Source organism: Hypanus sabinus, chromosome 1 (genome assembly GCF_030144855.1).
Source record: "Hypanus sabinus isolate sHypSab1 chromosome 1, sHypSab1.hap1, whole genome shotgun sequence".
Classification (NCBI taxonomy): Eukaryota; Metazoa; Chordata; class Chondrichthyes; order Myliobatiformes; family Dasyatidae; genus Hypanus; species Hypanus sabinus.
Window position 1 is genome coordinate 129,274 of NC_082706.1, and position 12,193 is coordinate 141,466.

Consider the following 12,193-nt stretch of genomic DNA (forward strand, 5'->3'; position numbering starts at 1 on the left):
TCATAAAACAAACAAACAGCATAGGAGCATGCTATATGTGGCAACTATGATGCCATTTTAAACTATAATGCCATCTTCTTCCATGTGACCTGTATCCCTCTATTCCTTCCTATCGATATGTCTGTCTAAGCGCACTTAAACTTTGCAAGTGTAACTGCTTTCACCACATCCCCAGTAGGTTGTACCAAGTACCTATCACTCTCCATGTTTAAAAAAGAAATCTCCTGTTCACTTTCTAGAGGACAATGCCCTCTTCTTGCTGCTGCCATCAGGAAGGAAGTATAGGAGCCTTAGGTCCCACACCACCAGCTTCAGAAACAATTTTTATTTTACAACCATCAGTCCCCTGGGGTAAAGGGATGGATAGCATCACTGGTGAAGGGGCTTGTTGTGTCCATTCTCATTCTGCTCGCTCACCTTTGGTCCCCACCTGACATTTCGCTCTTTCCTGTTGCTCCAGGTAGCTGTTTGCATGTGACAGCGGCATACCCCTGTACACCTCTTCAACAGATGGGTAAACCAGGTGAAGATAACCAGAGGGCCTCATTACCGAGTGAGTACATGCCTGTCCTAGCACATGAAGTCAGCCATGGTGTACTGGATTGATGAAATCTACAGTGAGGTCCAATGGCCAGGAAAGTGGTTCTGCAACTTTACATTGAGAGCGAAGGGCATGATGAGGAACACAAATAGTCATAGTCATCCACTGCAAACAAGGAAAATCCCAGTTGTGAAGCTTGTTGGTACCACTGGATCTGGGCCTCCAAGATTGAGAGAGTGGAACTTACCCAGTGCAACAACTTTTACACTTTAAAAACTGCACTGCAATGGTTTCCTGTCATAGTCGGACCCAATAAACAACCACTGAACCAGTGTGGATAACTTCAGTCACCAAAACTGAACTGATTTTATGATATGCAGGCTCACTTCCAAGGACTTTTTACAACTCATGTTTTCAGTTTTGTTTTGTAGATTGGTGTTGGTTAGTCTTTGACTCTTTATGTATACTTTTTCATAAAATTATATTGTATTTTTTTCTTGTACATGCTTGCAAGAAAATGAATCTCAGGTCTATATGGTAACACGTTGCACTTGGACAATAAATTTACTTTGAACTTTGTAAATACGTCCTCCAGCTTTTAACATTTGCATCCTGATCAAAAGACTATCTCTGCCTCGCATAATTTAAGATATTTCTATCAAGTCACTCAGGCTCTAGAGAAAGCAATTCAACTTTGCCCCTTTCTTTATAGATAATACTCTCTGATCCAGACAGTACTCTAGTATTCTTGTTATAATCACTTAGAATTGTTCTGCAGTTAAGTTTACTGGAAGATGTAATTGCAAATAGAGCAAATTCATAGTAGCCAAGAGTGAAGTGGTCATGCGAGGTTGATAGCTGAATGGCTTAAATCACCAATCAAGGTTCATCACTCATCAAGGTTCATCACTCATAGCATTTTTATTCTCCTGATCTTGCAGCCAGTTTGAGGATTAAACATGTATTTAATCACACTTAAATCACCAAAGCATAGGCTTCTGACCTAATGCAGATATGTAGGATTAGTGTTGATAGGTATATAGGTGGCATAGAAATGGTGTGCAGAAGGGTCTATATCTGATTCTGTGCTACCCCACTATTACTCTACCACCAGTTTCCACTATATTAATAGGGTACTGCGGAACATGAGAGATGGGGGTGGGGGAGGTGCGGTGGTGTAGAAATGGCCTAAATTTTGGAAGAATAAGATGACTAGCTGAGAACATAATCACCATGAAGAAAGTACTCTGAAATTGAGATCATGAAGAAAGTACCCTGTGACTGAGGTCATGAAGGCAGGGGCAAGTGCAGCAGCCATCGTCTGAATGGACATAGACTAGTGATCTTAAGGCTTTAGGTCTTTGAGACTTCAGTGAAATGAGGCTTCAGTCAGAGAAAGCAAAGGAAAGAAAAGCTCAAGTTTTTTATGCTCTTCTTTATATCTGCTCAGCTCGGACAGTTGAGATGCCAGGCAGGACAGTGCAATGCTCCTCTTGCGGGATGTGGGAAGTCAGGGAGTCCTCCAGTATTTCTGACCACTACAACTATGAGAAGTGCATCCAGCTGCAGCTTCTAACAAACTGTCTTAAAGACTTGGAACTGGTAATGGATGAACTCTGAAACATTTAGAAGGCTGATAGATAGGACATATAGAGAGGTAGTTACACCCAAGGTGAAGGACACAGGAAACTGAGTAACAGTCAGGAAGGGGAAAGGGATTAAGGAGCCAGTGCAGAATTCCCAAGTGACTATCCTCCTTTGGATGCTGTTGTGGGGGGAGATGACCTAACAGAGGAAAGTCACAGTGGTTGGGTCTCTGGCACTGAATCTGCCTCTATGACTCAGAAGGGAAGGGGGAAGAAGAGGCATAATGTGGTGATAAGAGATTTTCATTAGTTAGGAGAACTGACGGAAGGTTCTGTGGCGAGAATGAAATTGCTGTATGGTATGTTGCCTCCTGGGTGCCAGGGTCTGAGATATGTCGGATTGAGTCTTCTGCATTCTTAAGTGGGAGGGTGAACAGCCAGAAGTTGTGGTCCACGTAGACACCAATGACATGGGTATAATGAGTGAAGAAATTCTGCATAGGGGTTCATGGAGTTAGGTGATAAGTTAAAGGGCAGGACCTCCAGGGTTGTGATCTCAGGATTGTTATGCTTGCTGCATGCTAGTGAGACTAGAACTAGAAAGATTATACAGTTTCATATGTAGCTAATGAGTTGGTGTTGGAGAGAGGGCATAAGATTTTTGGATCATTGGGCGATGGGAACCAGAATGCCAGAACAGTTAGTGGAGAAGTTGTGGAGGCAGATGTTGGTAAGAGCTCAGACAAAGTTAGGAATCAAGAGATTGAGCATGGTGCGACAAAATCAAGAAGGGTGAATAAAGAATGGGAAGATAGAGTATGAAAGTAAATTAGCACAAAATATAAAAACAGATAGCAAAAGTTTTTATAAATATATAAAGCGGAAGAGGGTGGCTAAAGTCAATGTAGGTCCCTTGGAAGATGAGAAGGGAAAATTGATATTGGGTGATAAGGAAATGGCTGAGACATTGAACGACTATTTTGTGTCCGTCTTCATGGTGGAGGACACATCTAATATGCCAAATAATGATGTTATTGATGAAATGTGAGGTGAGGACCTTGATAAAATCACTGTCACTATAGAGATAGTGATGAGCAAACTAGAGAACCTGAAGATAGTTAAGTCCCCTGGTCCTGATAGGATACATCCCAGGGTGCTGAGGGAATTGGAGGAGGTTATAGTAGACGCGTTGGTAATCATTTACCAAAATTCTCTAGACTCAGGACAGATCCTGGCAGTTTAGAAGACAGCAAATGTCACGCCACTTTTTAAAAAAGGATATAAGCAAAAGACGGGCTACTATAGGCCAGTGAGCTTAACATTTGTTGTCGGGAAAATGCTTGAAGCTGACATTAAGGAAGAAATAGCGAAACATTTAGAATGGAGTGGTTCCATTAGACAGACACAGCATGGATTCAGGAACTGCAGGTCCTGTTTGACAAACTTATTGGAGTTCTTCGAGGTTAGAAGAGTTAGAATAGTATAGCACAGTATAGGCCCTTTGGCCCACAATGTTGTGCAAACCCTTAAACCCTGTCTCCCATATATCCCCCCATTTTAAATTCCTCCATATACCTGTCTAGTAGTCTCTTAAATTTCACTGGTCTATTTGCCTCCACCATAGACTCAGGCAGTACATTCCACGCACCAACCACTCTCTGAGTAAAAAATTTCCCTCTAATAAACCCCCTTCAAATTCCCTCCCCTTACCTTAAAGCCATGTCCTCTTGTACTGAGCAGTGGTGCCCTGAGGAAGAGGGGCTGGCTGTCCACTCTATCTATTCCTCTTAATATCTTGTATACGTCTACCGGGTCTCCTCTCATCTTCCTTCTCTCCAAAGAGTAAAGCCCTAGCTCCCTTAATCTCTGATCATAATCCATACTCTCTAAACCAGGCAGCATCCTGGTAAGTCTCTTCTGTACCCTTTCTAATGCTTCCACATCTTTCCTATAGTGGGGTGACAAGAATTGGACACAGTACTCCAAGTGTGACCTAACCAGAGTTTTATAGAGCTGCATCATTACCTCACGACTCTTAAACTCTATCCTTCAACTTAACACCCCATAAACTTTCTTAACTACCCTATCTACCTGTGAGGCAACTTTCAGGGATCTCTGGACATGTACCCCCAGATCCCTTTGCTCCTCCACACACCCAAGTATCCTGCCATTTACTTTGTACTTTGCCTTGGAGTTTGCCTTTATAACAAGAGGAATTGAGTATACGAGTAAAGAGGTCTTTCTGCAGCTGTACAGGGCCCTGGTGAGACCCCACCTGGAGTATTGTGTGCAGTTTTGGTCTCCAAATTTGAGGAAGGACATTCTTGCTATTGAGGGAGTGCAGCGTAGGTTCACAAGGTTAATTCCTGGAATGGCGGGACTGTCATATGTTGAAAGATTGGAGCGACTGGGCTTGTATACACTGGAATTTAGAAGGATGAGAGAGGATCTGATTGAAACATATAAGATTATTAAGGGATTGGACACGCTGGAGGCAGGAAGCATGTTCCCGCTGATGGGTGAGTCCAGAACTAGAGGCCACAGTTTAAGAATAAGGGGTAGGCTATTTAGAACAGAGATGTGGAAAAACTTTTTCACCCAGAATGTGGTGGATATGTGGAATGCTCTGCCCTAGAAGGCAGTGGAGGCCAAGTCTCTGGATGCATTCAAGAGAGAGTTAGATAGAGCTCTTATAGATAGCGGGGTCAAGGGATATAGGGAGAGGGCAGGAAGGGGGTACCGATTGTGTATGATCAGCCATGATCACAATGAATGGCGGTGCTGGCTAGAAGGGCTGAATGGCCTACTCCTGCACCTACTGTCTATTGTCTATTGTCCTTCCAAAGTGTACCACCTCACACTTCTCCGGGTTGAACTCCATTTGCCACTTCTCAGCCCACTTCTACATCTTATCAATGTCTCTATGCAATCTTCGACAATCCTCGACACTATCTACAACACCACCAACCTTTGTGCCGTCTGCAAACTTGCCAACCCACCCTTCGACCACATCCAGCTCGTTATAAAAATCACGAAAAGTAAGTGTCTCAGAACCTTGTGGGACACCACTAGTCACAACTCTCCAATCCAAATGTACTCCCTCCACCATGACCCTCTGACTTCTGCAGGCAAGCCAGTTCTGAATCCACCTGGCCAAACTTCCCTGGATCCCATGCCTTCTGACTTTCTGAATAAGCATACCATGTGGAACCATATCAAATGGCCTTACTAAAATCTATGTTGATCACATCCACTACACTACCCTCATCTATATGCCTGGTCACCTCCTCAAAGAACTCTAACAAGCTTGTTATACATGATTTGCCCTTCACAAAGCCGTGCTGACAGTCCCTGATCAGACCATGATTCTCTAAATGCCCATAGATCCTATCTCTAAGAATCTTTTCCAACAGCTTTCCCACCACTGACGTAAGGCTCACTGGTCTATAATTACCCGGACTATCCCAACTACCTTTTTTGAACAAGGGGACAACATTCACCTCCCTCCAATCCTCTGGTACCATTTCTGTGGACAACGAGGACAATAAGATCCTAGCCAGAGGCTCAGCAATCTCTTCTCTCGCCTTGTGGAGCAGCCTGGGGAATATACCATCAGGCCACGGGGACTTATCCGTCCTAAGGTATTTTTAAAACTCCAACACCTCCTCTCCCTTAATATCAACATGTTGCCGAACATCAACCTCACTCATATTGTCCTCACCGTCATCAAGTTCCCTCTCATTGGTGAATACTGAAGAGAAGTATTCATTGAAGACTCGCTAACTTCCACAGCCTCCAGGCACATCTTCCCACCTTTATCTCTAATCGGTCCTACCTTCACTCCTGTCATCCTTTTGTTCTTTGCATAATTGAAGAATGCCTTGGGGTTTTCCTTTACCCTACTCTCCAAGGCTTTCTATGCCCACCTTGCTCTCCTCAGCCTCTTTTTAAGCTCCTTTCTTGCTACCCTATATTCATCAATAGGCTCATCTGATCCTTGTATCCTAAACCTCATGTATGCTGCCTTCTTCCACCTGACTACATTTTCCATCTCACTTGTCACCCATGGTTCCTTCACCCTACCATTCTTTATCTTCTTCACCAAGACAAATTTATTCCTAACATCCTGCAAGAGATCCCTAAACATCGACCACATGTCCATAGTACATTTCCCTGCAAAAACATCATCCCACTTCACACCTGCAAGTTCTAGCCTTATAGTCTCTTAATTTGCCCTTCCCCAATTAAAAATTTTCCTATCCTCTCTGATTCTATCCTTTTCCATGATAATGCTAAAGGCCAGGGAGCGGTGGTCATTGTCCCCCAGATGCTCACCCATTGAGAGATCTGTGACCTAACCCAGTTCGTTACCTAATACCAGAGCTAGTATGGCCCTCCCCCTAGTTGGCTTGACAACATTCTGTGACAGCAATCTGTCCTGGACCCACTTAAGAAACTCTGCCCCATCTAAACCATTGGAACTAATCAAGTGCCAATCAATAGGGAAGTTAAAGTCACCCATGATAACAACCCTGTTATTTTTGCATCTTTCCAAAATTTGCCTACCAATCTGCTCCTCGGTATCTCTGCTGCCTGTAGGATACTCCCAAAAGAGTAACTGCTCCCTTCCTGTTTGTGCTGTCTTTACGACAGTTATTTAGTTTATAATATTTTCGCTTAGTAATTCATTCAATAGTATTTTCTAGTTAGAATTAGAAGTGTTTAAAGTATATTCATTGCATGTAAAATATATCGGCATGCGATGACGTCACATCCGGTTTCGCCGCGTCTTGTGGGAAAATACCGGTTTGAAATTAGCGCGAGGGTGGGGGCTCACCTGAGCAGAAGTTGTTTTGCAGGCATGAGAAATCACAGTGAGAGCAACGCTGTAAGTTAATAGATAATCGATATATTGAACTAAGATGTTAATGCCGATCCTGTTAGAAGTAACGACGGTAGATAATGTTTATGCTTTCGTTAGTTAAAGAGTCGCGGATAGTTTGCATGGAAGTGTATTTAAAGTAGTCAATGGAGCAGGTAAACTCTCCCTGTATACTGCACCTTAGTGTAATGTAGTTATAGTCAACTTTGCAAGTATTTACACTTGAAATGTGATATTAAGGAAGGAACAAATACTGTATCAATCTTGTATTGTTTTATCAACAGTTTTCACCATATGTTAATGTGAAGAGTGAACAGTAAATGGTTAATCTTACTGCGATCTGGTTCTTATTAACTGTGGTTTATCTCGACGTTAAATTCGACGTTCGTGACACGCGAAGGAGAACGTTACACTGTTCCTGACTTCCACCTATACTGACTCAAAAGCAGATCCTGCTACATTAACCACCCTTTCTGTAGCTGTAATAGTATCCCTGACCAGTAATGCCACCCCTCCTCTCCTTTTCCTTCCTCTCCTTTCCCCCCTCTCTATCCCTTTTAAAACACTGAAACCCAGGAGTATTGAGAATCCATTCTTGCCCTGGTGCCAGCCAAGCCACTACATCATAATTCCATGTATGTATCCAAGCTCTCAGTTTATCGCCTTTGCTCCTGATGCCTCTTGTATTGAAGTACACGCACTTTAGCCCTTCTACCTTACTACCTTTACACTCTTTATTCTGCTTCTCTTTTCTCAAAGCCTCTTTATTTGTTAGATTTGGCTTTACTCCATGCACTATACTTGCAGTTCTCCCATTACCTATATCCTCCTCCCCCTCACTAACTGCTCTAAGACTCTGGTTCCCCTCCCCCTGCAAATCTAGTTTAAACCCCCCGGAGCAGCACTAGCCAACCTTCCCGCAAGAATATTAGTCCCCCTCCAGTTCAGGTGCAACTTGTCCCGTTGGAACAGGTCCCACCTTCCCTGAAACAAGGCCCAATTGTCCAGAACCATGAAGCCCTCCCTCCTGCACCAACTCCTTAGCCACGTATTTAACTGCATTATCTTCTTATTTCTAGCCTCACTAGCATGTGGCACGGGTAGCAATCCTGAGATTGCACCTAACTCCCTAAATTCTCTTTGCAGGACCTCCTCCTTCTTCCTATCCACGTCATTGGTCCCTACATGGACCATGATATCTGACTGCTCACCCTTCCTCTTGAGAATACAGAGAACCGGATGCAAGATGTCGCGGACCCTGGCACCAGGGAGGCAACAGATCATCCGGAATTCTCGATCTCTCCCACAGAACCTCTTATCTGTCACCCTAACTAATGAATTCCTTATCATTACTGCTCTGCTCTTTTCCCTCCTTCTCTTCTGAGCTGAGAGTACAGTCTCAGTGCCAGAGATGCAACTACTGCAACTTGTCTCTGGTAGGTCATCCCCACCAGCAGTATCCAAAATGGTATACTTATTATTGATGGGAATGGCCACAGGGGTGCTCTGCTCATTCTGTCTATTCCTCTTCCCTCTCCTGACAGTCACCCAGCTACCTGTCTCCTGGCTTTTAGGGGTGACTATCTCCCTGAAACTCCTGTCTATTTCTGCCTCTGCTTCACGAGTGATCTGAAGTTCATCCAGCTCCAGCTCCAGTTCCCTGACTCGTTTTGTCAGGAGCTGCAGCTGGATGAACCTTTTACAGGTGTAGTCATCAGGGAAATTGTGCATGCCCTGACTTCCCACATACTGCAAATGGAGCACCCAACTGCCCTAACTGTCCATTACCTACTTCTGTTAATTAGATTAGTTAAAGGAGCTTACCCGACCTTACCTCACTGGTAGCAAGCTCTGCTACCAGCCTCTGCTACCTGAGCAAGCTCAGCCTCTGCTCGCCGAAGCCTCTCGAGCAAAAGCCTTCCTACTCTGTCTCCCACTACTCCACCGCCTGCTCCTCCGATGCCCGCTCCATTAATTTGCTCTCTTTTTAAACTCTCCCACTATCTCACAGGCCGACCTTCACACGCTTGCGCAGTCGTGCCCCGTTCAAACTGCCAAAGAAATGAGTGCAGTGGATAGAGCGGAACAGGTGGATATCATGTACTTGGATTTCCAGAAGACGCTCGATGAGGTGCCATGCAGAGACTTATAAATAAGATATGGATGCATGGGGTTGGAGGAAGTGTATTGGCATGGATAGTGGATTGGCTAATCAATAGAGAATTGGTATAAATGGGTGTTTCTCTGGGCAGTCAGTGGTGAGTGGGGTGCCGCAGGGGTCGGTGCTGGGCCTGCAGCTGTTTACCATTTTGGAATGATTTGGAAGATGAGACTGAGTGTAGTGTAGCAAAATTTGCTGATGACACTAATCTGAGTGGAAAAGTAAATTGTTCAGAGGATGTGGAGAGTCTGCAGAGGGATATAGATTAGTTAAGAGAGTGGACCAAGGTTTGGCAGATGGAATACAATAATAGTAAATGCGAGATCATCCACTTTGGAAGGAATAATAGAAGAGCAGATTATTATTTAAATGGTGAAGGTTTGCAGCATGCTGTTGTGCAGAGGGATTTGGGAGTGTTTGTGCATGAATTGTAAAAAGTTGGCTTGCAGGTGCAAGAAATGGAAACATTGGTGTTCATTGCTGGAGGTATTGAATTCAAGAGCAGCGAGGTCAAGCTGCAACTATACAGGGTACTTGTGTGGCCGCACCTGGAGTACTGTGTGCAGTTCTGGTCTCCATACTTGAGGAAGGAATATACTGGCTTTGGAAGCAGTGCAGAGAAGGTTCACCAGGTTGATTCCAGAGATGAAGAGGTAACTTATGAGGAGTGATTGAGTCACCTGGGACTATACTCTCTGGAATTCAAAAGGATGAGGGAGGATCTTATAGAAACATACAAAATTTTGAAAGGGGTAGATAAGATAGAAGTAGGAAAGTTGTTTCCATTGGTAGGTGAGACTAGAACTAGAGGACATTGCTTCAAGATTCAGGGGAGACAATTTGGGATGGAGATGAGGAGATACAGTTTTTTCCAGAGAGTGATCAAGCTGTGGAATTCTTTGCCCAGGAAAGCAGTTGAGGCTTATTCACGAAATATATTTAAGATACAGTTAGATAGATTTTTACATAGTAGGGGTATTAAGGGTTATGGGGAAGAGGCAGGTAGATGGAGATGAGTTTATGGACAGATCAGCCATGATCTTACTGAATGGTGGGGCAGGCTCGATGGGCCGGATGGACTACCCCTGCTCCTATTTCTTATGTTCTTATAGGATTGAAGAGGTGTTGTATCTGTGTGTGCAGTTTACAGAATAAGGTAGATGAACTTGCAGCATAGTTGCAGATTGGCAGGTATGATGTTATTGGCATCACTGAATTATGGCTGAAGGATTATGGGTGGGAATTTAATGTCCAAGGATACATAGTGTATCGAAAGTTCGGACAGGAAGGTAGAGGGGCGGCATTGCTCAGTTGGTAAAAATATGGATTCAAATCAATTGAAAGAGGTGACATAGGGTCAGAAGGCATTGAATCATTGTGGATAGGGCTAAGGAACTGCAAAGGTGAAAAAAAAACCCTTTTGGGTATTGTATACAGATCTCCAAAGAGTAGTAAGGATGTGGCAATGGGATATAGAAAATATATGCTGAAAATGCAATGTTACAATAGTCATGGGAGAGTTCAATATGCAAGTAGTTTGGGAAAATCAGGTTAGTGCTGGATTCTAAGAGGGGGAATTTCTAGAGAGCCCTGTGAGATGGCTTTTTAGAGCAGCTTGTGGCTGAGCCCACTAGAGGATCAGCTATTCCAGACTGGGTGTTGTGCAATGAACCAGAACTGATTAAGGAGTTTAAGGTAAAAGAATCCTTAGGGGAAAGTAATCATAATATGAACTAATTCACCCTGAATTTGAGAAGGAGAAGCTGAAGTCAGATATATGAGTGTTACAGTAGAGTAAAGGGAATTACAGAGGCATGAGAGAGGAGATGGCCAGAACTGATTGGAAATGAATACTGGTGGGGATGATAGCAGAGCCACAATGGCTGGAATGGCTGGAATTTCTGGAAGCAATTTGGAAGGCACAGGATATATACATCCCAAAGAGGAGGAAGTATTCAAAAGGAAAGATGACACAACCATGACTAACAAGCAAAGTTAAAACAGCATAAAAGCCAAAGAAAGGGCATATAATTGAGCAAAAATTAGTGGGAAGTTAGAGGATTAGGAAGCTTTTAAAATCCAACAGAAGGCAATTGAAAAGACATTAAGAAGGTAAAGGTGAATACAAAAGTAAGCTAGCCAATGATACCAAAGATATTAAAAATTTCTTCAGATATATAAAGAGTGAAAGAGAGGTGAGGGTAGATGTTGGACCACTGGAAAATGTGGCTGGAGAGGTAGTAATGGGATACAACAAACAGGCAGATGAACTAATATGTATTTTGTATCTGTGGAAGACACTAGCAAAATGATGGAAGTACCGGTGTCAGGGGCATGAAGTGTGTGAAGTTATGATAACTAGAGAGAAGGTTCTTGGAAATTGAAAGGTCTGAAGGTAGATAAGTCACCTGGGTAGGTAAGTACATCTCAGGGTTCTGAAAGAGGCAGCTGGAGAGATTGTGGAGGAATTAGTAATGATCTTTCAAGAGTCACTAGATTCTGGCATGGTTCTGGAGGACTGGAAAATTGCATATGTCATTCCATTCTTCATGAAGGGAAGGAGGCAGAAGAAGGGAAACTATAAGCCAGTTAGTCCACTCTCAGTGGTTGGGAAGATGTTAATTATTAAGGATGAGGTCCATAAGACATAGGTGCAGAATTAGACCATTCAGTCCATCGAGTCTGTTCTGCCATTCCATCATGGCTGAATTCCGATCCCACTCAATCCCATACACCTGCCTTCTTGCCATATCCTTGGATGTTCTGACCAATCAGGAAACCATCAATTTCTGCCTTAAGTACATCCACAGACTTGGCCTTGTTGTGGTTTTTGTGCCTCGCAAATGACCAAGAGACGCAGAAGATTCTTCAAGAAGGGTTAAACTTTAATTTGCAAATCAAAGCTGAGACAGTCATTGAGCTAGTCGCTGATTGCCCACCGATCTCTGGACACAGCGTTTTTTATAGTATTTGTCCAGTTGTATTAGCATATGTAATCGATCTATAGTTGCATATTACACGTA

At 43.4% G+C, this 12,193-nt stretch overlaps 1 protein-coding gene and 1 long non-coding RNA gene across 4 annotated transcripts in view; both read left to right on the forward strand.

Annotated features, from left to right (window-relative positions):
• LOC132386044 (aspartate aminotransferase, cytoplasmic-like) overlaps nucleotides 1-1,124 on the forward strand; it is a 63,059-nt gene extending 61,935 nt beyond the window's left edge. The window contains exon 10 of one of the 3 annotated variants that reach the window (XR_009509440.1): nucleotides 461-595. Coding sequence is in view for 2 of the 3 variants with exons in the window: in XM_059958421.1 (XP_059814404.1) it covers nucleotides 465-606 (142 nt within the window). In the remaining variant the exon portion in view is untranslated. Of the gene's footprint in view, nucleotides 1-460 lie in introns of all 3 variants that reach the window. The other 2 variants (XM_059958421.1, XM_059958651.1) reach the window with 2 other exon arrangements.
• Nucleotides 1-12,193, forward strand: part of LOC132387011 (uncharacterized) — a 609,870-nt gene that overhangs the window by 101,096 nt on the left and 496,581 nt on the right. The window lies entirely within an intron of this gene.